Source organism: Diceros bicornis, chromosome 7, assembly GCF_020826845.1.
Source record: "Diceros bicornis minor isolate mBicDic1 chromosome 7, mDicBic1.mat.cur, whole genome shotgun sequence".
Classification (NCBI taxonomy): domain Eukaryota; kingdom Metazoa; phylum Chordata; class Mammalia; order Perissodactyla; family Rhinocerotidae; genus Diceros; species Diceros bicornis.
In genome coordinates, this window is record NC_080746.1 from 1,934,177 (window position 1) to 1,959,596 (window position 25,420).

Below are 25,420 nucleotides of genomic sequence, written 5' to 3' on the forward strand. Positions count from 1 at the left end.
GATACACAGGCTTCAGGGAAATGCCTGAAATCATTGTTCACTGTCCCCTGTATTCCCCTCTCCTACACACACACACACACACACACACACACACACATTAGGAGTTGCATATACCATACTCTCCTGGCATGGAGAGAGCAGTAATCCTTACTCTCTTAGGCCAGAGACCCTTCCCTTCCTCCCAACTGAGTATGGAGAGGAAGAAATAAAATTTGGTTTTTATTTTATTCATATCTGCCTAAAGGCACATTTGATTAGAGAAGAACCTGCTAAGGATTAAGCATTTAACTAGGTAAATCAGTCACTGAAGATTTTGAAGACTTTTTAAAGACTAAAAAAGGCATCATATGGATATACTATGGTATACATAACAATTTCCCTGTTGATTTTTTAGGTATTTTCACATTTTTGCTATTGTAAGGAACACTTTGTTTGATATTCTTGACATTCTTCCTCCTGAAAAATTGCTTGTAGATGAACTCCAACAATCCAAGAAATGTGTTATAACACAGTCTTACAATTTGGGTTGGTCTGTAGTTTCGATGTCTGAACCACTCTTTATTTTCTCAAACAGAATGATCTAGGAAGAAAAGTTGACTGTACAGGATCAGCAAGACTGCAATTTGCATTCTGGGGATGAAGGCAGATCTGAACACTTATGAGACATAATAGTCAGGGGTGGGGGTGAACATACCTCATTGTCTTCTGGATGAAGCCAGGCACCAGGAAGGTAAAGTGTTTCTTGAGGCCCAATAATCCAATATCGTCCAAGGTTACGTCCATTGATGAACACAAATCCATAATTCCAGCTCTGGAAGGGATGGTGCCTTGAGATATAGCAACAGATTCACACTGGCAAGGTAAAACCTAAGGGACTTGGGGAGTGAGAGCAAGACTGAGATGCTTTATGGCACTGAAAGTGGAAGTGAGTTTAGAATGGGACATATTCTAGAAGTTCTGCCCTGCTGTACCTGGTCCAGGGATGACAGAGGAAAACATGAACCAGTGCTTTAATGCTAATGCTACTGTTGTTCCTACCCTGTGATATATAATGCTGTAATATATACAGCATTAAAGAACCAGGTCTTCCACTTCCAGAAATAACTACTAGGTCATAGAGATGAACACTGTTGACAACACCTATAAGAGCTACACAATTTTTTAAACCTGCTTGCAATACAATGAAGAATTACAGGACCAAAATCTAGAAGAAAATTGAGAGACAAGAAGACACTAAGGCAGTTTTTCCACTAGAGGCAACTGCTTATTCAGGAAGAGGTGGCTGAAAAGCTGAGCAGAACTTTTCATAGCCTCACAAGTTTAGGGGAACAAAAATTAGGTACCAGGGAACCCAAGTAATCTACACTCTGGGTTGGGACCCTGAGGGGCTATACTCTAGGCTAAGAATTAACTAGAAATAATCCAGTCATTGGATGGAAGCCTTGATTCAAATCATTTCAGTCCTTGTAATTGTAGAAAGGTGATTATTAGTGGCCCTGGTCACCTCCAGGGGTGGATGTAAATCCTCTGACATCATCTTAGGCTTTGAATTACTTCTAGCATTTTTCACATTTAATGTCTGGCACTCAATCAAAAAATAATCAAGCAGATGAGGGAAAAAAAAAGACAATATAATAAACAACCAAAAGGAACAACAGACAATAAAAATAGATACAACGGTGATACAGATAACAGATTTAAAAGTCACAGGCTTTAAAATAACTATGCCTAATAAATTATAATCTTCAAAGAGATGAAAGACAAGACTTAGAATTTTGACTGAGAAGTGGAAACTACAGAAAAGGCTAAAGTTATAGAATAAAAATCTAGAACTAAAAAAATATAATAATTAGAACTAAAAATTTAACAAATATTTTGAATAGCAGATCAGATATAGCTAATTAGAGAACATAGCTAAATAGAGAATTAGTAAACTGAACAATAGGAAAGAAGAAATTTTCCAAAATTAAACTCAGAGGGAAAAAGAATGAGAAACATACAAGGCAGAAAGAGACAAAAGGGATATAGCAAAATGGTCTAACATATAAAATTGGAGTCTCTGAAATATTCCAGGTAAAAGACAAAGCTTTCTCAGGGGCCGGCCTGGTGGCGAAGCGGTAAAGTGCATGCGCTCTGCTGCTGGCGGCCCGGGTTCGGATCCCGGGCACGCACCAACGCACCGCTTGTCAGGCCATGCTGTGGCGGCATCCCATATAAAGTGGAGGAAGATGGGCATGGATGTTAGCCCAGGGCCAGTCTTCCTCAGCAAAAAAAGAGGAGGATAGGCATGGATGTTACCTCAGGGCTGATCATCCTCGCAAAAAAAAAAAAAAGACAAAGCTTTCTGGACTGAATTTTAATAAAGCAGTTAAATGCTCTGTATAGGAAAATCTTCTAAAATATAAAGGCATTGAAAAAATAAAAGAAAAACAATGGAAAAAGATATAATAGGTAAATCTTAAGCAAAAGGAAATTGCTATAGCCCTAATAATATCAGAAAAACTTGACATTAAGCCAAGAGATATCTTTAGAGACAAAGAAGAAAATCTCCTAATGATCAAATTCTTAATTTACCATGAATGTATATATCATATATAGAGAGGCTAAAAGTATAGATTCAAAATATGTAAGCAAAACTGACATAATAACAGGAGAAACAAAATTCATGACCATAGTGGAAAATTTTCATATAGCATTTCAACAACTAGTAGACAAAGCAAACAGGAATCAATAAAGACATAAAACATTTGAAACAAGATAATTAAAATCAAACTAATTGACATATATAGAACATTGATCTAACGCATGCAAAATACACATATTCTTTCAAGTATACATCACAATCTTTACAAATTTGACCATAGGTTGGATTAAACAAGTGTTAAAAGATTTTAAAGTTCTCAGACCATAGTGCAATTAAACATAAATTGATAACAAAATAGTATTGATTACTATTAATCGTAATTACTATTAACTATTACTATTGATGACTATTTTATAGGATTATTTACTATAAAATATCAAAGTATTTGGAAATTAAGAAATACACTTCTAAACAACCCAGAGGCCAAAGAAAAGATCACAAGGGAAATTAAAACATATTTGAATTCATTGATGATGAAAATAAAACATATAAAAACTTATGAAGTACGTATCCGGAAAAGGCAAATCCATAGGCACAGAGAGAAGAGTATTGTTTGCTGAGGGGAGGGGAAGATGAGGAAGTAAATGCTTAACTGTACGGGTTTCCTTTTAGGGTGATAAAAATATTTTGAAGCTAGACAGAAGGAACGGTTGCACAACATTGTGAACGTACTAAATGCCACTGAATTGTTCACTTTAAAACAGTTAATTTTATGTTAAATTTGAAAACTTATGGGATACAACCAAATCCATGCTAAAATGAAAAGTAATAGCTGAATTCATATATTAAAAAAGAATAAAGATTAAAAATAAGTTATCTAAGCAGCTGTCTCAAGAAATTATAAAACGAAAGCAGATAAATCTTAAGATAAAAAGAATTTAAAAAACAATAAAGATAACAGTAGAAATTAAACAGAAAGGAAATACATAATATAGTAAAAGTCATAGCCAAATATTCTTTCATTGAAAGAGTAATAAATTGGTAATGTTCTGGTAAGACTTATCAAGAAAAAAGAGATGTCACTAGACATTAAAAATGTACAATTTAAACCATACATTTGAAAATTTAGATGAAATGGAAAAATTCGCAGAAAAACATACTTTATCAAAACTGACTTTTAAAGAAACTGAATAGTACTTTAATCTTGAAGGAATTTAATCCACACTTATAAACTTTCCCACAAAGAAAATGTTGGCCCTAGATGGTTACACTAATGAAATCTACCAAATATTTAAGAAACAATACCAGTCTCACACAAACTCTACTTCCAAATCATTGATGAGGGTCTTAAACATTGGTACCAAAACCTGACAAAGATATCTCAGTATATACATAAACACAAAAGAAGTCTTAATAATTTGTAATAACCAAACACTGGAAATAATACAAATGTCTATCAACAATAGAATGGTTAAATAAAGTATCGTATATTTATAAATGGACGCCTATACAATAGTGAAAATGAACAAATCACCACAACATCGCTAAATGGTTGAATCTCACAAACAGTGTTGAACAAAAGAAGCTATATAAAAAAAGAAGACATGCTATATAATTCAATATACATGAAATCAAAGGAGAAAATGCTGAATTAGTATTAGAAGTTGAGATAACCGTTACCTTTTAGGAAGAAGGGGAGGCAGTGCTTGGGAGGGGTGCTGACAATATTTTATTTTTATCTCAGTGATAATTATATGGTGTTGACTTTGTGATAATTAATTGATCTGTACAACCATATTTTGTGCATTTATGTTATCTATGTGTGTTCATACATAAAAAGATATACTAGGTCAAAACTACCCCCCCCAAAAAAAAGCAAGTTGCAGAATATAATTCATGGAATGCTCCCATTAGTGTAATTGTGTATGTGTTTAGGCAAAGTTTTATACGAAATCACACAAACCTTGTGGTGCTTAGCTCTGAGAAGAGAGGAATTGGAATGGGGGTGGGTTTGAAGGAGAACTTCTACTGTTTGCTCTTTACATCTTGCTATATTTGAATTTTTCCATTGTGTTTTGATGTATTATTTTTTAAACAATGATAAATTAGGAAGATTGAGAAATGTTGGAAGGTTTGCAAGAAAGAGAAAGAAAGGAAGGAAGGGAAGTATTCCTGCCAGGAACACTATGGCTTTGCTTCAAGACCCTTTAAAAAACAATAGGTGCTTGGGGCACCAGAGCAGAAGAGGGCGGCTCACTTACCAGTAGTCTCAGGAAGGTGTCCTTGGGAGAAGAGCCAGCCTTCAAGGTAGCAAGGTAGAAGGCAGGGCCCGAATAGCTATTTGGGACAGGCCTCCAGGTGGCAGAGCGAAGCCTGGAAGAAGGGCCAAGCTTTGAGGGAGAGGAAAGCCCCTTCCCAACTCTAGTCCCAATATCCACCCTAGAGTTCCCACACAGGAACTAGGCATCTGTTTCAGCGAGATATATTAGACTAGAAGCATTAAAATTGGAATCAGGAGACTTATTCTAGGGTTCTAGTCCTGATTCCAAAGCACTCTATAGCCTGGGTAAATCACTTCAGTTCTCTGAATCTTGGGCTCTTCATCTGCAAAGCAAAGAGTTTGAAATCTCTGAGTTCCCTGATCCCCGAAAGGGTCTATTGGGCATAAGTAGGAATGTACCTCTTGAAGAAGCTCATTTTCATTTCCAGAGAATAGATAGTGAAACCCTCCAGGGGAACATTATTGATGGTAACAGATCCAGTTAATCCTGCAGGTGGGAGGTAGGAAAGAGAATTTGGACAGGGACTGGATATTCTACAGTGCCTGAACAAAGAAATCCAGACCCTATATGCCTCATGACAAGGGCTCAGCCAGAAGGGCAAACACTTGTCTGACCTGCTGTGACTGAAGGTTTCTTGTTGTATGTTTCCACAGTACCAAGAAAATTCCCCAGTTAGTATCAGAACTTTCCCTGAAATTCCCAAAAGGAGACTGGACTCTGCTCCAGGACAAGCCAGGACTCAACCAAACTGCTCTACTTTCCTACCTTGAACTGGAGAAGGCAGGACAAGGGAGAGGGAAGGAGTTTGCATCTTTGGTCCTAGGACCTAGGTATCCCACTGCCTGAGGGGCTTATTTTTTCCTCCCAGTCCCAACATAGCCCCAATCTTAGGATCCAAGGAACCATGAAGAGAGATTACAGCCTGTTTCTCAGGCCTAGAGCCTACCTTTCCGCTGATTTTGAATTTTCCATGAAAAATTGACTCGTCCTTGATTCTCCACCAGGATCCTTAAAAGCTGACATTCCTGCTTGGGATAGACAAGCTCTTGGGGACTACATGGCCAAGGAGGGTTTTTACTCTAGAACCCATTCTTCTCTGAGTCCCAGATGGAAAGACAAGAAAATGGGAGAAACGGAGGCTCCAGAGCCCAGCTGTCTTCTCTCTCTTGCAAGGACTCTCTGTGTTCCTGTTCCACACTCAGTCTTCCCTTTCCTCTTCTGGTCAGCCTTAGGAAAGGTAGAGACTCAGCCATGCCTGTGATCAGAGACCCCCCAGGGGCTGATGATTGACTCAGGGCTCAATGGGAAAATTCCATTAACACCAAAGCATGTATGCTGCAGCCCATGCTGTACCTGGGCCTGGGAGATGCATTTATGCTTAGAGCCCTGAACACTTCCTGCAGGGACCCTAAGTGAGGAGCAGTAGTGCTAGAGAAAGGAGGCAGTCTATCTCAGGACTGGGCTATGTTTGCATTTGAATCGGAGGTCTAGTGCAGCACCTAGACGCTTGAATTACATACCCTGACTTCAGGAATGTTCAAGTTCTGAGTATTATCATACAGGATTCCTATTCTTGTCTCATTCAAAAACACCTGCAAAAAAAGAGCCAGCATCAGACTGATAGGCCCGCCTGAAGAAAGGAAGAAGAGAGGCTCTGGTTTAAAGAGGAGGTCATTAAGAAGGAAGGGTCCAGCCTTGGTGCTCACAGATGGCTAGAAGCTGACCGAGAGGCTCCAACAGACTTAAGCTGTGATAAAGCAGAAAGGAAGTTTCTTTGGTTTGACTTTATATTCCCGATGCCTCACACAGAGTAGGTGCTTAAAATTACTATCAAATACTAAAGTTGACCAGTGACTAATTACCCTCCCCAATAGCAGAGTTAGGCTAAATGTTCTGCTTACCTCCGTAGACAGCATGCTGACCCCTACCTGTGCTGTATCATGAACATCAGCATGGAGCTGACCTCCAGAGCAGATGGAAGTCTCATAGAGTACTAATCCATAGGACTGACCATTTCCATTGTTTATAGGAAGATTCTCCATGTTGACTGGTATATTAGATATGACTGGCTGTGAGAGAGACATGGCAGAAACAACAGCCAGGGCGATAAGGAGTCAGGATACTTCTAAGACTCTTGTCATTTTTTGTAGTACTTCCTAATAGTCCCCAAGCAGTCTTTGGATGAAAACTACTAAAACAGATGCTACGTGATGACGCTCATGTGCTTTATGTCCCCACCGACCAGGAAACTCAGGGGATGGTGGGGGTATGGTAGAGGGAACAATTGCTGTAATCATGAGAATTAACAGAGTTAATAAGTTATATTCTAACATAACTGAAGTCAAGTAACGAATTATGCACTAAGCAAACATTTATTTAGCATTTAAAACACTGATAGCAGGTGTGAAACCAATACGAATTCAAGACTTAACATTTTCTAAACAATTTTCACCTTTTCTTCAAAGTAGGACAGGTAATCTAATTTTAAAGGGAGAGCAAGGACCCAAAGAAGTTCAGTGATTTGGCCTAGTTAACGGTGAAGAGGAGTCAGAAACTCAGCTTCTTGGATTCCTAGCTCAGCAGCCTTTCCCATACGGATCATGCAGTCTCACACAAGAGCATTCACCAGATGGGTTCATCTGAGCTGGGAAATAGGATCCTCTAAGATCCTGCTTCTCCCCTCACCCCCACTCATTCTTCAAGTTCAAACCCCTTCACAGTCCACCCAGAAGGAGCTTGTGGTTCTTGTCCCATAGTTCTAAATTTGGACAAAACGCAGAGGATGAGTTTTCACACTTCCCAATAAAAAGCCCTTGAAAGAATCTATACTCCATGGCCTAAGGCCTTGTCCCTCATGTCTCCAGTGGCCACCGCCCTATTCCAGTGACCAGGCAGTACTCACCTCATTTAAGTACTGTAGGACATCCCACAGTGGCAAGTAAAGGGATGATCTCATAGAGGGATACACAGCCTTAGGAGTGAGCGCAGGTAAGGGGGGCAGGGGAATTGCTGCAACGAAAATGGGCCATGAAATAACTACTGCCTTCTCCAAGCCTCCCCCTTCCTATCCACGAACTCTTGTATCCTAGAGCCAACAAGACAAATGGGTCCTATCCTAACACATGGGTATACTTCTCCAAGAGTGATGGAAAAACCCGCAATAACTAACTTGGAGCCATTTTGTATGCACAGCCCTCTAAGGAGTAAGATGTTCATACAGACGGAGGGCTCTTAGGCAGCAAGAACTCTGCCTTATGCCTTTTGGCAATACTGGTGCTTATCTACTTTCTAGCACATAGTAGATGGTTAATTAACTTTATTTAAATAAAATTAAATAGGATGATTTCTGCTACTGTATATGAGGGTATTATGCCATATATCATATAAGAGTTTTACAAATAATAACTTACTTAATTTTCACAATCATTATAGGAGATGAGTATCACTGCCTTAATGTTTCAGTGAAGAAACTGAGGCTTAACGGGCTTAAAAACACTCATGCAAAATCACACAGCTTTTAAGTGGGAAAACCAGGATTTGAACTTAAGATTGCCCTTACTCTTAAGTGCTCCATTAAGCTTCTACCTGTAGAAGAAATCCTCCCCTCTCCTCACCCTTCCACTTCACGAGGAGGACCACCCCACAAATTGAAACATTTGCTTAGTACCCAAGATGGATCCAAAGAGTTTTCGAAGCTTGAAATATTTTTCTGTGTAGTCCCCAGCCTCTGTCAGCACAGCATCATAGTCTGCAAGACACCAGGGTGCTGTCAGGGGCCAGGCACTCCTCCACAGCACGCCGTTTCAGCACTTCTGCATGAGACGGGCCAGGACCACCAGCAGGAGACAGAAGACACATCTTCCTCGCCCCCTGGCCCAGTCCATCGCAGGCTGGGGTGTGGGAGAGTGATGCCAATGTAGCAACACTCCCCACAAGCCTTCCTGGGATCTGAGGCTGTCACAACACTGGGCTCATCCTTCTGTGTCACTTTCTAATGGACACTGTCTTCTTTCCTCAACTTGGATTGCCCAGCTGTGCCTATCGTTGCCTGGGCATGGTGATCACCACTTGCATTCTGTGTCTCTTGGAAGGTTCAAGTCAAGGAGTACACAGTGTACACAATGAGTGGAGCAGAGCTCTGGGTCACATGCAGCCCTGTCTACTGCAATGACAGACTGTTGGACATTATGAACATCACAGAAGAAAGGAAAATCCTCAATGCTCAGCATAGATCATAGATCAAGAACCCAGCGATGCCAGAACACGCTTTTGGAGCCTAGTCTGTGAAGCTCCAACACCACCTACGCTGGGAGATGACCATACCAGTGAACACTTGCCATAGCTAGTGACGACACCACTGTGCTTCACAAAATTTGTGGCCCCGTTTATGAAACCGAAGTTGGTTCCACCATGGAACATATATACATTGAAGGAGATCTCAAATTTGATAAATTCAGACACAGTTTTTTCAACATCTGTAGATGAAGATGAAGATATACAAAAAATTAAAAATTAAGAAAGGACAGAAGTCTCTGGTGAAATCTTATCATTCCCAACCCCGCCCCACAATCAACTTAACTGTTTTGTCTTTCAACCTCCACTAAGATTCTAACCAGCAAAGAGGTGCAACTGGCCAGAACTACTCTAGGAAACCAAGTCTTGTCAATACCAAGAGCCTTTTTAAAAATTACTTTTCCCAGAGTATGGACATAATTTGACTCCAAGCTACATCTATTAAATAATAGCCTAAGAACCCTTATGTCACTTAAATTTCTAATGTTCATTAAACTTTTTTGAAATTGTACAAATAATTAGTATACATTCACTACTCTCTTGGGTAATATCTCTTGGGACACTGGTTTAGAATCACTGTACTAGTTCATGAGTGGCTGTTCTCAATCTTTAGCCACAGAAACTCTCCTTTTGTCACCATGGTTTCACAGGTATGATCATCCTTCGCCTGGCCGTAATAGGGAGCAGAATGGTTAAAAGTTAGATGTGGGATTCCATCCTGGCTGTGTTCTTTCCTATTTGTATGACCTCAGATAGCCTGTTGTCTCTCCCAGAACCTCTGCTTCCTTATCTGTTAAGTGAACGTCCTAATTGCTACTCCATCATAGGACTGGTGAGAGAATTAATTGATGAGAGAGCATATGTAGGAAATATGGCATAGTGCTGACACATGAGTGATCAGAAAACTGTTGTTCGGTGGTGGGGGTGGTGGCCTTTTTTTTTTTCCTATTTTTCAGCCCAAATCAGGCTTTTCTCAGTTAGTGAGTACTTTTCAACAGTCTTCTTTACTTCAGGTACAAGTGAGCTTGTTTTCATAATAGCGATGGCAAAATATCTTTAGGAACAAAATACTTTTATTAACAACATCTGCCAGGCACTCTTCTGAGTGGTTTACATGGATTACTATATTTAATCCTCACGACAACCTTATAAAGTAGGTTACATGATAATCCCCATTTTTATATGAGGACACTGAGACAGAGAAGTGGAAGAAAGCTGCCTTGGACCACGTGGCTAGTGTGCAGAGCTGGGATTGAAATCCAGGTCTCTTTGGTTCCAGGATCTGCACTCTCAGCCATCATTGCGTGTCCTCTTCTGAAAATTACTCTCATTTAGTTGACAACTCCGTAGCAAATGGCCTGTGCATTTTCTGAGATGATTGAGACATTTAGCAAACGCATCCCCTTCTTCAGAGATGTCATCTTCTCAGGGACCCTTTCCATGACCACCTGGCCATCTCTCTGCAGGTCGGCACTGTCTTTCCTATTACTGCCTCCTGTTTGTTTGCTTCAAAGCACTTGACAGATGTAGAATTCTATATTGATTCTTTTACTTCTTAATCATCTGTCAACTCCACCAAATTACAAGCTCCCTGGGGGTAGAAACCCGGTGATTTTTATTCACCAGGGCACTCGCAGGCCTAGCCAAGTCCCTGTACATAACAGGGGCTGAGTGAGGAGTTGTGGTTGAATGAGCTGATTAATTAGCAGAGAAATGTATGAATGATCCATGACTCAGGGCCATCTCTACTTGGGGTCAAACACTGCAAAACACTTACCATCCGCATCTCTAACCACATGTTTACTTCCCCATGTGTCGAACCAGCCGACCCAATATTCCATAATCATAATAGGCTTATTGCTCTAGAAACAAACCAAATCAAACATTAAGTCTAGCAAAAAGAAAAACTGAAAAACTAAATACAACAGATGAGAATTTGAGGAACTCATACTTTTCACTTTTTCCCAATTCAGCGTTTACCCCCACCCCTACTCCCCCTCACCCACTGCACCTTTGCCACCACCCATGGCTTTGTTTCTCCCATGCCTCCTCAACGTTCGTTGTCTCCGGACTCCTTCTAGCTTTATGCGCCTCCCTGCTATACCTGGATAGCATCATCAATAATCCCAGCCTTGTCATATGTGAGGCCGGTGTCAAAAGAATCAGCTTTGGATACACAAGGACCTGACTGCAATTCCTCCCATAGAAACTGTGGCTCAGAGGTCACACTTCTGGTTGGGGCAGAGCCACAACTCAAATCCAGGTCTGAGCTGAACTACCAGCCACTAAGTTATGTTAATAGATTAAGTATATCATTCATTTTCTCGATACCTTTATTTAATTTTATTCTACCTCATCTGCATTGAAATGTCCAGTGTAATTGTGTTTCTATTCATTTCTTTTTCATTTCTAACAGTTCTTACTTTGTATATTTTTGTTAATAAACAATTATACGTAAGAATTCATAAATGTTATCATGTCTTTATGGATTGTACCTTTTACTAATAATTATTGAATTCTTACCATGTGCTGAGCACTATCTGAAGTACTTTACTTAACTGTTCTGTATAACAACCTATAAAGTAGGTACTATCAGTTCCTATTTTACAAAAGAAGAAATTGTGGTTGGGTAACCAGTCCACGTTCACTCTTCTAGGAAGTGCTAGAACTGGGATTTGAACTCAGCCAGGCTAGCTCCAGAACCACACTCTTAACCATTATACTATATTGTCTCTGGATTGCAAATGACTTCTATCTAAAACTAGAAGAAAACATACCAAAGCAATTGCATTGTCCAAAACTTCTAAACTAACTCTTGCCTAAAACATAGGTAGCTCTTAAAATTCATATTACTTGTGGCCTAAACTGTCAGATGCCACAGGCTTTCAGCCTGATACCTGCATTCCACTTCTAGTCTAGCATTTTCAAGGCTGATGAAGAATGTAAGTTCTTTTTTTAAAAGTTGACATCTTCTCCACAGCAGGACTAGCTGTTGTTGTGCCGTGTGTATTAAAATGGAAAACTATGGCTGGGCTTCTCTTGGGGAATAGGTCAGGCATTCACACTATGCATTCTCAATTGCATTCCTGGAGTCCTCCAGCATCCTGCTGTAATCAAAAATGGTCACACTGTAAGCCTGAAGACCTGCCATCCTAGAACTTAGCTGATCCCTGGGGGTAGATACAATGTTTTCTGGATCCCATGTGTTTTTCCATCTTGGTTTAATCCCTTATTTCCTGCATCCTCCAAACACTTTCGTAGAAAGGGTAAATGGAAAATAATTATTCTGAGTCATGAAATATCTAAAAATATCTTTATTTTACCAATACAGTTGCTTAATATTTAGGCTGGGTATAAAATTCTAAGTTGAAATTCATTTATCCTCATAATTTTAAAGGCATGTTCCATTGCTTTCTATCATCCAGTGTCGATATTTTAAACTCCTATATATCTGACTCTTGTTGCTTGGTTTGTAAGCCTATAGTTTTTCCTCTCTGTAAGATGTTAATTTTACAATACGGGTCTTTTTATCATTTATTGTCCTGACCATTTGAGGGGCAACTTTCAATCTACAGATATATATCCTTCAGTTAAAGGAAATTTTCTTATTTCAGTTATTTGTAATTTCCTTTCTTCTGTGTTCTTTGTCCTCTCTTTTTGTAACTACTATTAGTAAGATGTTAGGGCTCCTAAATTGTTCTTTTAAGACATTTATGTTGTCTCTTATCCTTTATTACTTGTTGACTTGTCCTATTTCTAGGAAATTTCCTCATTACCTTCCAACTCCTATATTTAATTTTTTTTTTTTTTGTGAGGAGATCAGCCCTGAGCTAACATCCGCCAATCCTCCTCTTTTTTTGCTGAGGAAGACGGCCCTGGGCTAGCATCGGTGCCTATCTTCCTCCACTTTATATGGGACACCGCCACAGCATGGCTTACCAAGCAGTGCGTCGGTGCGCACCCGGGATCCGAACCAGCGAACCCCGGGCCGCCGCAGCAGAGCACGCGCACTTAACCGCTTGCACCACTGGGCCGGCCCCCCTATATTTAATTTTTAATTTAAAATATTAGATTTTAATTTCAAGGTGTTCTTTTGGTTCTCTGATTATCCCTTTTTCTTAATATTGCACTCTTGTCTCATGCATAAATAATCTTATCCATAGCTCTATGCACACTAATAAGCATTTTTAATATTATATTCTGTTTCCTGAATTAACTCTATATTCCCCAGTTTCCATTTTCTTCTTTATTGGTAGTTTAATTATTTTTTCACTAGGAACTTTTACTAAATAAATACAGATCCTTGACTTTTCCATTTGTATTTAAGAGGAAAGACTGACTTCTGGTGTTAAAGTGGCACTGTGTTATCAGTCCACTTGACACTCTCCTCTTGGAAACTTTCAAAATCAAAATCAAGAATGAGAGATGAAAACACAAACAGTATCTTCCATAGGTCTAAGAGACATCTTAAACTTCAAAATATAAATTAGGAGAAAAGAGTGCCAAAGCACTCATTGAAGGTCTATCAGGGATTCAAAAATGCAGAGACAAGATACTCTTTGTTGAAGGTTTTAGGAAAGGGTAGCAGGACAAATTTCTTCGAGGTAAGAAGAATACTCTACAGTGTGATACCAATAATTTCTTATTTGCAATTACAGAATGGGATGCACAAGCTGGTAGAAGGAGTACACTTTGCATAATTCCACGTATCAGAAGCTTGGAAAGAAGTAATTATTGAAGAATCACAGATAAAAATTATTATCAGGAAGAAGTCTGCTTGTGAGGCATCTGAGAGCAGGCCCATAATTTTGGTTGGCTCCCTGGAAGAGCAGGGAATGGGAAAACAGAGGTAGGTAAAAAAAGCAATTCATCCCTGCATACAACAATGAGCCATAAGATATATTGTTAGCCTGGAATGCAGCCATGTACTCTTTCTCACAGAAACTTCTCTGAAGTACTTCAGCCTACAAGAGAAGCCAACATTTACTCAACTCAAAGAGGAATAATAATAAAAAAAGAATAAAAAGAGAAACTATTTTTAAAATTTACACTAAAAAGGGGACAAAAACAGGAAAAGAAATTACAAAAGAGAAACAGCAAAAACTTGCCATGGGACAGGTCAAAATTATAGTCCAAAAATATTGTTGTAAAGTCACAAATCTCAATGAAACAATCACCTCTATAAACTGAGAGCATAAAATAGAACTAAAAGTATTCAAGGAAGACTGATATGATAAAAAAAAAAACATAGGAGCTAAAATATAACCTGGCAGAGTTAAAAAAAAAAAAAAACAAAGTAGATAAAATAGAAACTATTAAGTCAAAACTGGAAGCAGCTAAAAGGAAAATAAACACTGTAAAGGACACGAAAAGAAAGGTAGCAAAAGGTGAACAAAATTAAATGGAAATAAACATAGAGAAGAAAGGATTAGAGAGAAATGGATGAGGGAGATGTGGAAGACAGACAAAATAACTTTGCACTACACATAACTTGTGTCCCTGAAGAGAAAAAAAAAACAAAAAATAAATTTAAAAAAATATTAAAAGATACAATAGAAAACACAATTTCCAATAATGATGATCTATATTATTTGGACCAACCTTCTCATTGAGGACAAGAAAAGATGTCGGATAAAATATAATATCATCTTAGTGGCCGGCCCTGTGGCTTGGTGGTTAAATGTGCGAGCTGCGATGCTGGCGGCCCGGGTTCGGATCCCGGGTGCGCATCGAGGCACCACTTCTCCATCCTGAGGCCGAGTCCCACATACAGCAACTGGAAGGGTGTGCAGCTATGACATACAACTATCTACTGGGGCTTTGGGGGGAAAAAATAAAATAAATAAAATTTAAAAAAAAAATATCATCTTAGCTATAGCTGAAAGGAGAATTAATCCATGTGAAGACAAATCGGAAGAAAGTATCCAAAAGGCAACATAAGGGGAAAAAAATACGCAAATTAATTACAGATATTGAGCACATGTGAGGTCTAAGGTAACTTTAGTTGGAATCCCAGAATGAAAGGAATGAGACAACAGGGAAGGAGCAATATTTGAAGAGATACTAGCTGAGAATAGACATATTCAAGAAGCCAAACAAATTGCAAGAATAATAAATAAAAGATATTCACACATAGACAGATTATAGTACAACTGCAAAAACCAAAACAAACAAACAAAAATTCTTAACAAAGGGGGAAAAATTACTTTCATATGAGGTAGCCTGAGAGAGGACTTCTCAAAAGCAACAATGAAGTTAGCAGACTACATGCTGAAAGAAAACAACCACCAAGTTAGAATTCTACAGACAGTAAAGGACTGAGGTAAAAAAAAAAAAATAGTTTGCCATAGGTAGATATCATTAAAGGGATGTGTAAAGGATATACTTCAAGCAGAAGAAAAATAATCCTAAACACACTGTCTGGGATACAAGAAATAAGTAGCAAACAATGATAAATATTGGGCTAAAACTGAATGAATATTGATTGCATAAAACCAAATATAATAATATTTCTTAGAGTTTTCAAAAAATAGAAGTCAAATGCAAGAGTAAAATAGAATGTGTGTCTCAAGGGATAAATGGAGTCAAAGTGTTCTACGATACTTGCATACTCTGAGTAGAGTGCAAAGTTATTGCTTAACTTTAGATTGTGGTGGGTTAAGTACTTATGTCAAAATTTCAAGGATAGCTTTTAAAAGATAAAAAAAGAGTTTACAACTCCCGTATTGGTATGGGGAAAAACAGGAACTGATTTCTAAAAATAGTTAAATCCATAAAAAGAAGTCAAGATTCTAAAGGAAAAGACAAAAAGAAGTCACAAAATAAGGTGATAGATTTAAATGCAATATATATCAATAATTACATTAAATATAAATGACTAAGAGCTCCAAATAAAAGATTGTGTCAGAATAAGATAAAAAATATTCAAGTAATTTCTGTTCATAGGAGACGTATAAAAAATTACAGTAAAATTAAAATGATGACACAAACAATGATATACCACTTAAATATTAAACAAAAGAAATCTGGTGTGGCAATATCAATAACAGACAAAACTGACCTTAAGATAAAAATCAATATGACACAAAGCAGTCAAAAGGTGATGTCAGCAACATGGCGGAGTGAGCTGTTCCCTTTGTCTCTCCTCCTTTTGAACTACAACTAAATGGACATTCATCGACCAACAGAAGAAGCCTACACAGCACAACAGAATGCCTGAGAGACACACGCAGCTATACATCTGAGGGTGGACGGACTGACTCTCCGGGAAGTGGTGGAGATAGATGAGCACTCTCTACCCTCCCCCGACAGCCCTGTGCACACAAAGGATCACTTTCCAGCCTGGCACAAGTGCCCCAAAAGTGGGAACGTGCCCCAGGGTGACTGTGGGAAGAGGCAGCGGCAGCCCTTAGCCCACTGGTGATAGCTTTCCCAGCGGGAGCGGAGCCCATTGTGCCCCTGCAGCCCCAAAGAGTGGCCCTGGCTGGGTTCACACAAGAAGCCCCTCCCACCAAGTAAAGTCCACACAAGTGCCTGAATGCTTTTCAGGCTGGTGCAAGTGCCTGCAGTACCCCCACAACTTCCAGCAGACAGGGTGGGACCAGAAACTCTGCTCCTGCTCTCCCCAGCAGTAGCAGGTGGAATCTGCAACCTAATACCACTACAAATGCCCCGACAAAAGATTAGTCCATCAAACACCATGAGAAACCATAGCAACAGCTCAGACCAGAAGGAAAATGACAATTCTCCAGAAACCAACCCTGAAGTCACAGAAATTTACAATCTAAATGACAGAGAATTAAAAACAGCTGTCAAAGAAACTCAACGAGTTACACGAGAACACAGAAAAACAGTTCAGTGAGCTCAGGAATGAAATGAACCTCTTCACCCAAGAGATTGAAACTATTAAAAAAATCAAGCAGAAATTCTGGATATGAAAAACATAATCAATGAAATGAAAAATAATCTAGAATACTTAAAGAACAGAGTTGATGTTGTGGAGGAAAGAATTAGTCATTTAGAGGATAAAAATATAGAAATGCTACAAGTGGAGGAGAAGACAAGATTTTTTAAAAATGAAGGAATTCTTCAAGAAATATCTGACTCAATTAGGAAAAACAACATAAGGATTATAGGTATCCCAGTGAGAGAAGAGAGGGAGAAAGGAGGAGAGAGCTTGTTTAAAGAAATAATAGCTGAGAACTTCCCAAACCTGGGGAAGGAACCAGATTTACAAACACATGAAGCCGATAGAATGCCTAATTACATCAATGCTAAAAGACATTCCCCAAGGCATATAATAGTAAAACTGGCAAAAGCCAATGACAAAGAAAAAATATTAAGGGCAGCTAGACAAAAGAGACTAACATACAAAGGAATCCCTATCAAGCTTTCAGCAGATTTCTCGGCAGAAAGTCTACAGGCCAGGAGAGAATGGAATGATATATTCAAAATACCCAAAGACAAAAACTTTCAGCCAAGAATGCTCTATCCAGTGAAACTTTCCTTCACATACGATGGAGAAATAAAATCTTTCCGAGATAAACAAAAGCTGAGCAAGTTCATTGCCACTAGAACTCCCCTACAAGAAATAATTAAAGATGTGCTCACACTGCAAGCAAAAAGGCAAAGGCCTACAAAGCTTTGAGCAAGGAGATAATCCAACAGACAAAATCAGAAAACTGCAGCTCTCTATCAGAACAGGGAAATGAATATTCAGTTATAACTTAAAGATAAAGGGAAGGAAAGCATCAAATTAACTATAAACACTTCATCTTAGTCACAAACTCACAGCATTAAAAACAGAATAATTTGTAACAACAATAACTCAGAAGGGGGAAAGGGAAAGGATGGAACCTGCTTGGGTTAATGGAGATAAGAGGCTATGAGAAAATGGATTATTTCATGTATGAGATCTTTTATACAAACCTCATGAAACCACAAAAATAAGAGCAAAAAACAAAATAAGAGCAGAGCCACAATTCACAAAAAGAGAGAAAACTGAGAAAACTTACTCAGAAAATCACCAAAATGAAATGGCAGTCAGAAATACAAAGGAAGAGAAACAACAGAAATGTAGATCAACCAGAAAACAAGAGATAAAATGGCAATATTAAGCCCTCCTATATCAATAATCACTCTAAATGTAAATAGATTGAATTCTCCAATCAAAAGACACAGAATGGCCGGATGGATTAAAAAACAAGACCAAATAATATGCTGCCTCCAGGAAACACATCTCAGTTCTAAAGACAAACATAGGCTCAGATGAAACAGATGGAAGATGATACTCCAAGCAAATGGCAAACAAAAGAAAGTAGGTGTTGCCATACTTATATCAGACAAAACAGACTTCAAGTTAAAAAAGACAATGAAAGACAAAGAGGGGCATTATATAATGATAAAAGAGACACTCCACTAAGGGGACATAACACTTATGAATATATATGCACCTAACACAAGGGCACCAAAATACATAAAACAACTATCAGTAGACCTAAAGGGAGAAATTAACAGCAACACAATAATAGTAGGGGACCTCACCAACCCACTTACATCAATGGACAGATCATCCAGACAAAAAGTCAACAAAGAAATAGTAGATTTAAACAAATCACTTGATCAGATGGACTTAATAGATATATACAGAGCATTCCATCCAAAAACAGCAGAATACCCCTGCTTCTCAAGTGCACATGGATCATTCTCAAAGGCAGACTATATGTTGGGAAACAAGGCAAATTTCAATAAACTTAAGAAGATTGAAATCATTCCAAGTATCTTTTCTGAACACAGTGCTATGAAACTAGAAACCAACTACAAAAAAATAAAATGGGAAAGTCAGAAATATATAGAGACTAAACAACATGCTACTGAATAACCATTGGATTAATGAAGAAATCAAAGAAGTTAAAAAATACCTGGAGACAAACGAAAATGAAAATACAACATACCAACTCCTATGGGATACAGCAAAAGCAGTCATAAGAGGAAAACTCATAGCAATACAGGCCCACCTCAACAAACAAGAAAAATCTTAAATAAGTAACCTTAAACTGCACCTAACAGAAGTAGAAAAAGAAGAACAAACAAAGCCTAAAGTCAGCAGAAGGAGGGAAATAATAAAAATCAGAGTGGAAATAAATGAAAGACAGACTAAAAATCAGCAGAAAGGATTAATGAAACTAAGAGCTGATGCTTCGAGAAGATAAACAAAATTGACAAACCCTTAGCCAGACTCACGAAGAAAAAGAGAGAGAAGGCTCAAATAAACAAAACTATAAATGAAAGAGGAGAAATTACAACAGATTCTGCAGAAATACAAAGGATTATAAGAGAATACTATGAAAAACTATACGCCAACAAACTGGATAACCTACAAGAAATGGATAAATTCTTAGACTCATACAACCTCCCAAAACTAAATCAAGAAGAAATAGAAAATCTGAATAGACCAATTACAAGTAAAGAGATTGAAACAATAATCAAAAACCTGCCAAAAAAAACAAGTGTCCAGGACCAGATGGCTTCTCTGAAGAATTTTACTAAACATTCAAAGAAGATTTAATACCTATCCTTCTCAAACTACTCCAAAAAAAAATGAAGAAGATGGAATGCTTCCTAACTCATTCTATGAGGCCACCATCACCCTGATACCAAAACCAGACAAGAACAATACAAAGAAGGAAAATTACAGGCCAATATCACTAATGAACATAGATGCAAAAATCCTCAACAAAATATTGGCAAACTGAATACAGCAATTCATTAAAAGGATCATACACAATGATCAAGTGGTATTTATTCCAGGAGTGCAGGGATGGTTCAACATCCACCAATCAATCAATGTGATATACCACATTAACAAAATGAGGAATAAAAATCACATGATCATCTCAATAGATGCAGAGAAAACATTTGACAAAAGTCAATATCCATTTATGATAAAAACTCTCAACAAAATGGGTATAGAAGGAAAATACCTCAACATAATAAAGGCCATATATGACAAACCCACAGCCAACATCATACTTGATGGTGCAAAACTGAAAGCCATCCCTCTGAGAACAGGAACAAGACAAGGGTGCCCACTCTCGCCACTCCTATTCAACATACTAGTGGAGGTTTTGGCCAGAGCAATTATGCAAGAAAAAGAAATAAAAGGAATCAAAATTGGAAAGGAAGAAGTGAAACTCTCACTGTTTGAGATGACATGATCCCATATGTAGAAAACCCTAAAGAATCCATCAGAAAACTATTGGAAATAACCAATAACTACAGCTAAGTTGCAGGGTACAAAATCAACTTACAAAAATCAGTTGCATTTATATACACTAACAATGAACTAGCAGAAAGAGAAATCAAGAGTACAATCCCATTTACAATTGCAACAAAAAGAATAAAGTATTTAGGAATAAACTTAACCAAAGAGGTAAAAGACCTATACACTGAAAACTATAAGACATCATTGAAAAAAATGGAAGAAGACACAAAGAAATGGAAAAATATTCCATGTTCATGGTTCAGAAGAATCAATATAGTTAAATATCCATACTACCTAAAGCAATCTAAGATTCAATGCAATCCCAATCAGAATACCAACGACATTCTTCATGAAAATTGAACAAAGAATCCTAAAATTTATATGGAACAACAAAAGAACCCAAATAGCCAAAGCAATCCTAAGAAAAAAGAACAAGCTGGAGGCATCACAATCCCTGACTTCAAAATATACTACAAAGCTATAGTGATCAAAACAGCATGGTACTTGTACAAAAACAGACACACAGATCAATGGAAAAAAACTGAAAGCCCAGAAATAAAACCACACATCAACAGACAGCTAATCTTCGACAAAGGAGCCAAGAACATACAATGGAGAAAGGAAAGTCTCTTCAATAAATGGTGTTGGGAAAACTGGACAGCCACATGCAAAAGAATGAAAGTAGACCATCATCTTGCATCAAAATGGATTAAAGACTTGAATGTAAGACCTGAAACCATAAAACTCCTGCGAGAAAATATGGGCAGTACACTATTTGACATTGATTTTAGCAGCATCTTTTCAAATAACATGTCTGACCAGGCAAGGGAAACAAAAGAAAAAGTTAACAAATAGGACTACATCAGATTAAAATGCTTTTTTTTTTTTTTTTTGCAAAGCAAAGGGAACCATGAACAAAACGAAAAGACACCCACCAACAGGGAGAAAATATTTGCAAATCACCTATCCAACAAGGGATTGATCTCCAAAATAGATAAAGAATTCATACAACTCAACAACAACAAAACAAACACCACAATCAAAAAATGGGCAGAGGATATGAACAGGCATTTTTCCAAAGAAGACATACAGATGGCCAACAGACACATGAAAAGATGTTCAACATCGCTAATCATCATGGAAATGCAAATCTAAACAACGATATATCACCTTACACCAGCCAGAATGGCTATAATTACCAAGACAAAAAACAACAAATGTTGGAGAGGATGTGGAGAAAAGGGAACCTTCATGCACTGCTGGTGGGAATGCAAACTGGTGCAGCCACCATGGAAACAGTATAGAGAGTTCTCAAAAAATTAAAAATAGAAATATTAAGATCCAGGTATCCCACTACTGGGCATTTATCCAAAGAACTCAATGATCCAAAGAGATCTATGTGCCCCTATGTTCATTGCAGCATTATTCACAATAGCCAAGATGTGGAAGCAACCCAAGTGCCCATCAACTGATGTTTGGATAAAGAAGATGTGGTGTATATATATACAATGGAATACTACTCAGCCATAAAAAAAGACACAATCTTGCCATTTGCAACAACATGCATGGACCTTGAGGGTATGATGTTAAGTGAAATAAGCCAGAGAGAGAAAGACAAATACTGCATGATTTCACTCATATATGGAATATAACAAATACACAGATAAAGAGAAGGGATTAGTGATTACCAGAGGGGAAGAGGGGTGGGGGGTGGGTGAAAGAGGTAAAGGGACACATGTGCAGTGATTGACAATAATTAGACTGCTTGGGGTGACCACAATGGAGTCTACTCAGAAATTGATAAACAATAACGTACACCCGAAATTTCACAATGTTATAAACCATTATGATCTCAAAGTTACTGGAAAATAAAAATACAGAGAGTAAAAAAAAATCAATACTACACAAGATAAAAGAAATAAATTGTGACATCAAAAACATAAAGTGTGGATAGGGTAGTAAAAAGTAGAGCTTTAGAATGTGCTTAAACTTAAGTTATCAACTTAAAATAGATTGTTATAAATATAAGCTGTTTTATGTAAGCCTGATGGTAACCACAAAGCAAAATCCTAGATAAAAAAAAGATAGAGAAAGGAATCTAAGCATACCACTACAGAAAATCATCAAATCACAAAGTAAGAGAGCACGAGAGAAAAAAGGAACAAAGGAATTACAAAACAGCCAGAAGACAACTAACAAAATGGCAATAAGTCCATACCTATCAATAATTACTTTAAATATAAATGGACTAAATTCTCCAATCGAAAGACACAGGGTGGCTGAATGGATATAAAAATAAGACCCACATACATGCTGCCTACAAAAGACTCACTTCACATGTAAGGACACACACAGACTGAAAGTGAGGGGATGGATAAAGATGCTCCATGGAAATGGAAACCAAAAGAAAGCTGGGATAGCTATATTCATATCAGACAAAATAGACTCTAAGACAAATACTGTAATAAGAGACAAAAAACGTCATTATATAATGATAAAGTGGTTAATCCAACAAGAGGATATAGCATTTATATATATTTATGCATCCAACATAGAAGCACCTAAATATATAAAGCAAATATTAACAGACCTAAAGGGAAAATAGACAATAGTATAACAATAGTAGATCATCAATGGATAGATCATCCAGACAGAAAATCAATACGGAAACATTGGTCTTAAACAAACACTAGAGTTGATGGTCTTAATAGACACATACAGAATATTCCATACAAAAGCAACAGAATACATTCTTCTCAAGCACACATGGTGCATTTTCCAGGATAGATCATATGTTAGGCCACCAAACAAGTCTTAAATGTAAGAAGACTGAAATAATATCAAGCATCTTTTCCAACTACAATGGTATGAAACTAGAAATCAATTACAAGAAGAAAACTGGAAAAGTCACAAATATGTGGAGATTAAACAACATGCTACTGGATAACCAAAAGGAAATCAAGAAATCTTGAGACAAACGAAAATGGAAATACAACATGCCAAAACTTACGGGCTGCAGCCAAAGCAGTTATAAGCGGTAAGTTCATGTGATAAATGCCTACATTAAGAAACAAGAAAGATCTCAAATAAACACCCTAATTTTACACCTCAAGAGACTTAAAAAAAAGAACCAACTAAGCCCAAAGTTAATAGAAGAAAGGAAATAACAAAAATCAGAGCAGAAATAAATGAGACTAAAAAGACAATAGAAAAGATCAATGAAACTAAGAGCTGGTTTTTGAAAAGATAAATAAAATAGACAAACCTTTAGTTAAACAAATCAAGAAAAAGAGAGAAGATTCACATAAATAAAATCAGAAATGAAAGAGATGTTACAACTGAGGAATACAAGGAAAATAAGGGACTACAAAGAACAATCATATACCAAAAAATTGGACAACCTGGAAGAAATGGATAAATTTCTAGAAACATACAACCTACCAAGACTAAATCATGAAGAAATAGAGAATCAAAAACCTCCCAATGAACAAAAGTCCAGGACCAGATGGCTTCACTGGTGAATTCCACCAAACATTTAAAGAAGAACTAATATAAATCCTTCTCAAACTCTTCCAAAAAATAGAAGGAGGGAATACTTCCAAAGTAATTTTTTGAGGCCAGTATTACCCTGATACCAAAACCAGACAAGAACGCTACAAAAAAAAAGAGAATTACAGGCCAATATCCCTGATGAACATAGATGCAAAAATCTTCAACAAAATATTATCAAACTGAGTTTAACATTACATGAAAAGTATCATATACCATGATCAAGTGGGATTTATCCCTGGGATGCAAATATATGCAAATCAAACAAGGTGATACACCACATTAACAAAATGAAGGATAAAAATCCTATGATCATTTCAATAGATGTAGAAAAAGCACTTGACAAAATTCAACATCCATTCATGATACAAACTCTCAACAAAGTGGGTATAGTACCTCAACATAATAAAGGCCATATATGATGGCAATATATGACAACTGACATCACACTCAATGGTGAAAAGCTGAAAGCTTTTCCTCTAAGATCAGGAACAAGACAAGGATGCTCACTCTTGCCATTTTTATTCAACATAGTATTGAATATTCTAGCCAGAGCAATTACGCAAGAAAAAGAAATAAAAGGCAATCCAAATTGGAAAGGAAGAACTAAAACTGTCTCTATTCACAGATGTCATGATATTACATATAGAAAACGCTAAAGACTCCACCAAAACACTGTTAGAACTAATAAACAAATTCAGTAAACTTTCAGTACACAAAATCAATATACAAAAGTCAGTTGCATTTCTATAGATGAATAACAAACTATCAGAAAGAGAAATTAAGGAAACAATCCTATTTACAATTGCATCAAAAAGAATAAAATACCCGGGGCCAGCCCCGTGGCGCAAGCGGTTAAGTTCACGTGCTCCGCTGCAGTGGCCCAGGGTTCGCCGGCTCGGATCCGGGCGCGCACCGACACACTGCTTGTCAAACCATGCTGTGGCAGTGTCCCATATAAAGTGGAGGAAGATGGGCATGGATGTTAGCCCAGGGGCAGTCTTCCTCAGCAAAAAGAGGAGGATTGGCAGATGTTAGCTCAGGGACGATCTTCCTCACACAAAAAAAGAATAAAATACCTAAGAATAAACAACCAATGAAGTGAAAGACCTGTACACTGAAAACTATAAGACATTGATGAAATAAGAAAACACAAATAAATGAAAAGATATTCCATGCTCATGGATTGAAAGAATTAATATTGTTAAAATGTCCATACTACCTAAAGTAATCTACAGATTTAATGCAATCCCTATTAAAATTTGTGTCATTTTTCACAGAAATAGAAAAAAGAAATCCTAAAATTTATGTGGAACCACAAAAGACCCCAAATAGCCAAACCAATCTTGAGAAAGAAAAACAAAGCTGGAGGCATCATGCTTCCTGATTTCAAACTATATTACAAAGCTATAGTAATCGAAACAGTATGATATTGGCATAAAAACAGAC

The 25,420-nt window shown here is 37.6% G+C and overlaps 1 protein-coding gene across 1 annotated transcript in view; it reads right to left on the reverse strand.

Moving 5' to 3' along the window:
- Positions 1 to 221: 221 nt before the first annotated feature.
- The window catches only part of LOC131408156 (beta-galactosidase-1-like protein 3), a 63,373-nt gene continuing 38,174 nt past the window's right edge, over positions 222 to 25,420 (reverse strand). The window contains exons 12-22 of the mRNA XM_058544712.1: positions 10,937 to 11,021; positions 9,204 to 9,341; positions 8,534 to 8,614; positions 7,769 to 7,875; positions 6,795 to 6,935; positions 6,387 to 6,458; positions 5,813 to 5,891; positions 5,265 to 5,352; positions 4,846 to 4,957; positions 695 to 811; positions 222 to 580 (exon numbers count right to left, since the gene is read on the reverse strand). Coding sequence (XP_058400695.1) covers positions 515 to 580; positions 695 to 811; positions 4,846 to 4,957; positions 5,265 to 5,352; positions 5,813 to 5,891; positions 6,387 to 6,458; positions 6,795 to 6,935; positions 7,769 to 7,875; positions 8,534 to 8,614; positions 9,204 to 9,341; positions 10,937 to 11,021 — 1,086 coding nt within the window. The 3' untranslated portion in view covers positions 222 to 514. The remainder of the gene's footprint in view (positions 581 to 694; positions 812 to 4,845; positions 4,958 to 5,264; positions 5,353 to 5,812; positions 5,892 to 6,386; positions 6,459 to 6,794; positions 6,936 to 7,768; positions 7,876 to 8,533; positions 8,615 to 9,203; positions 9,342 to 10,936; positions 11,022 to 25,420) is intronic.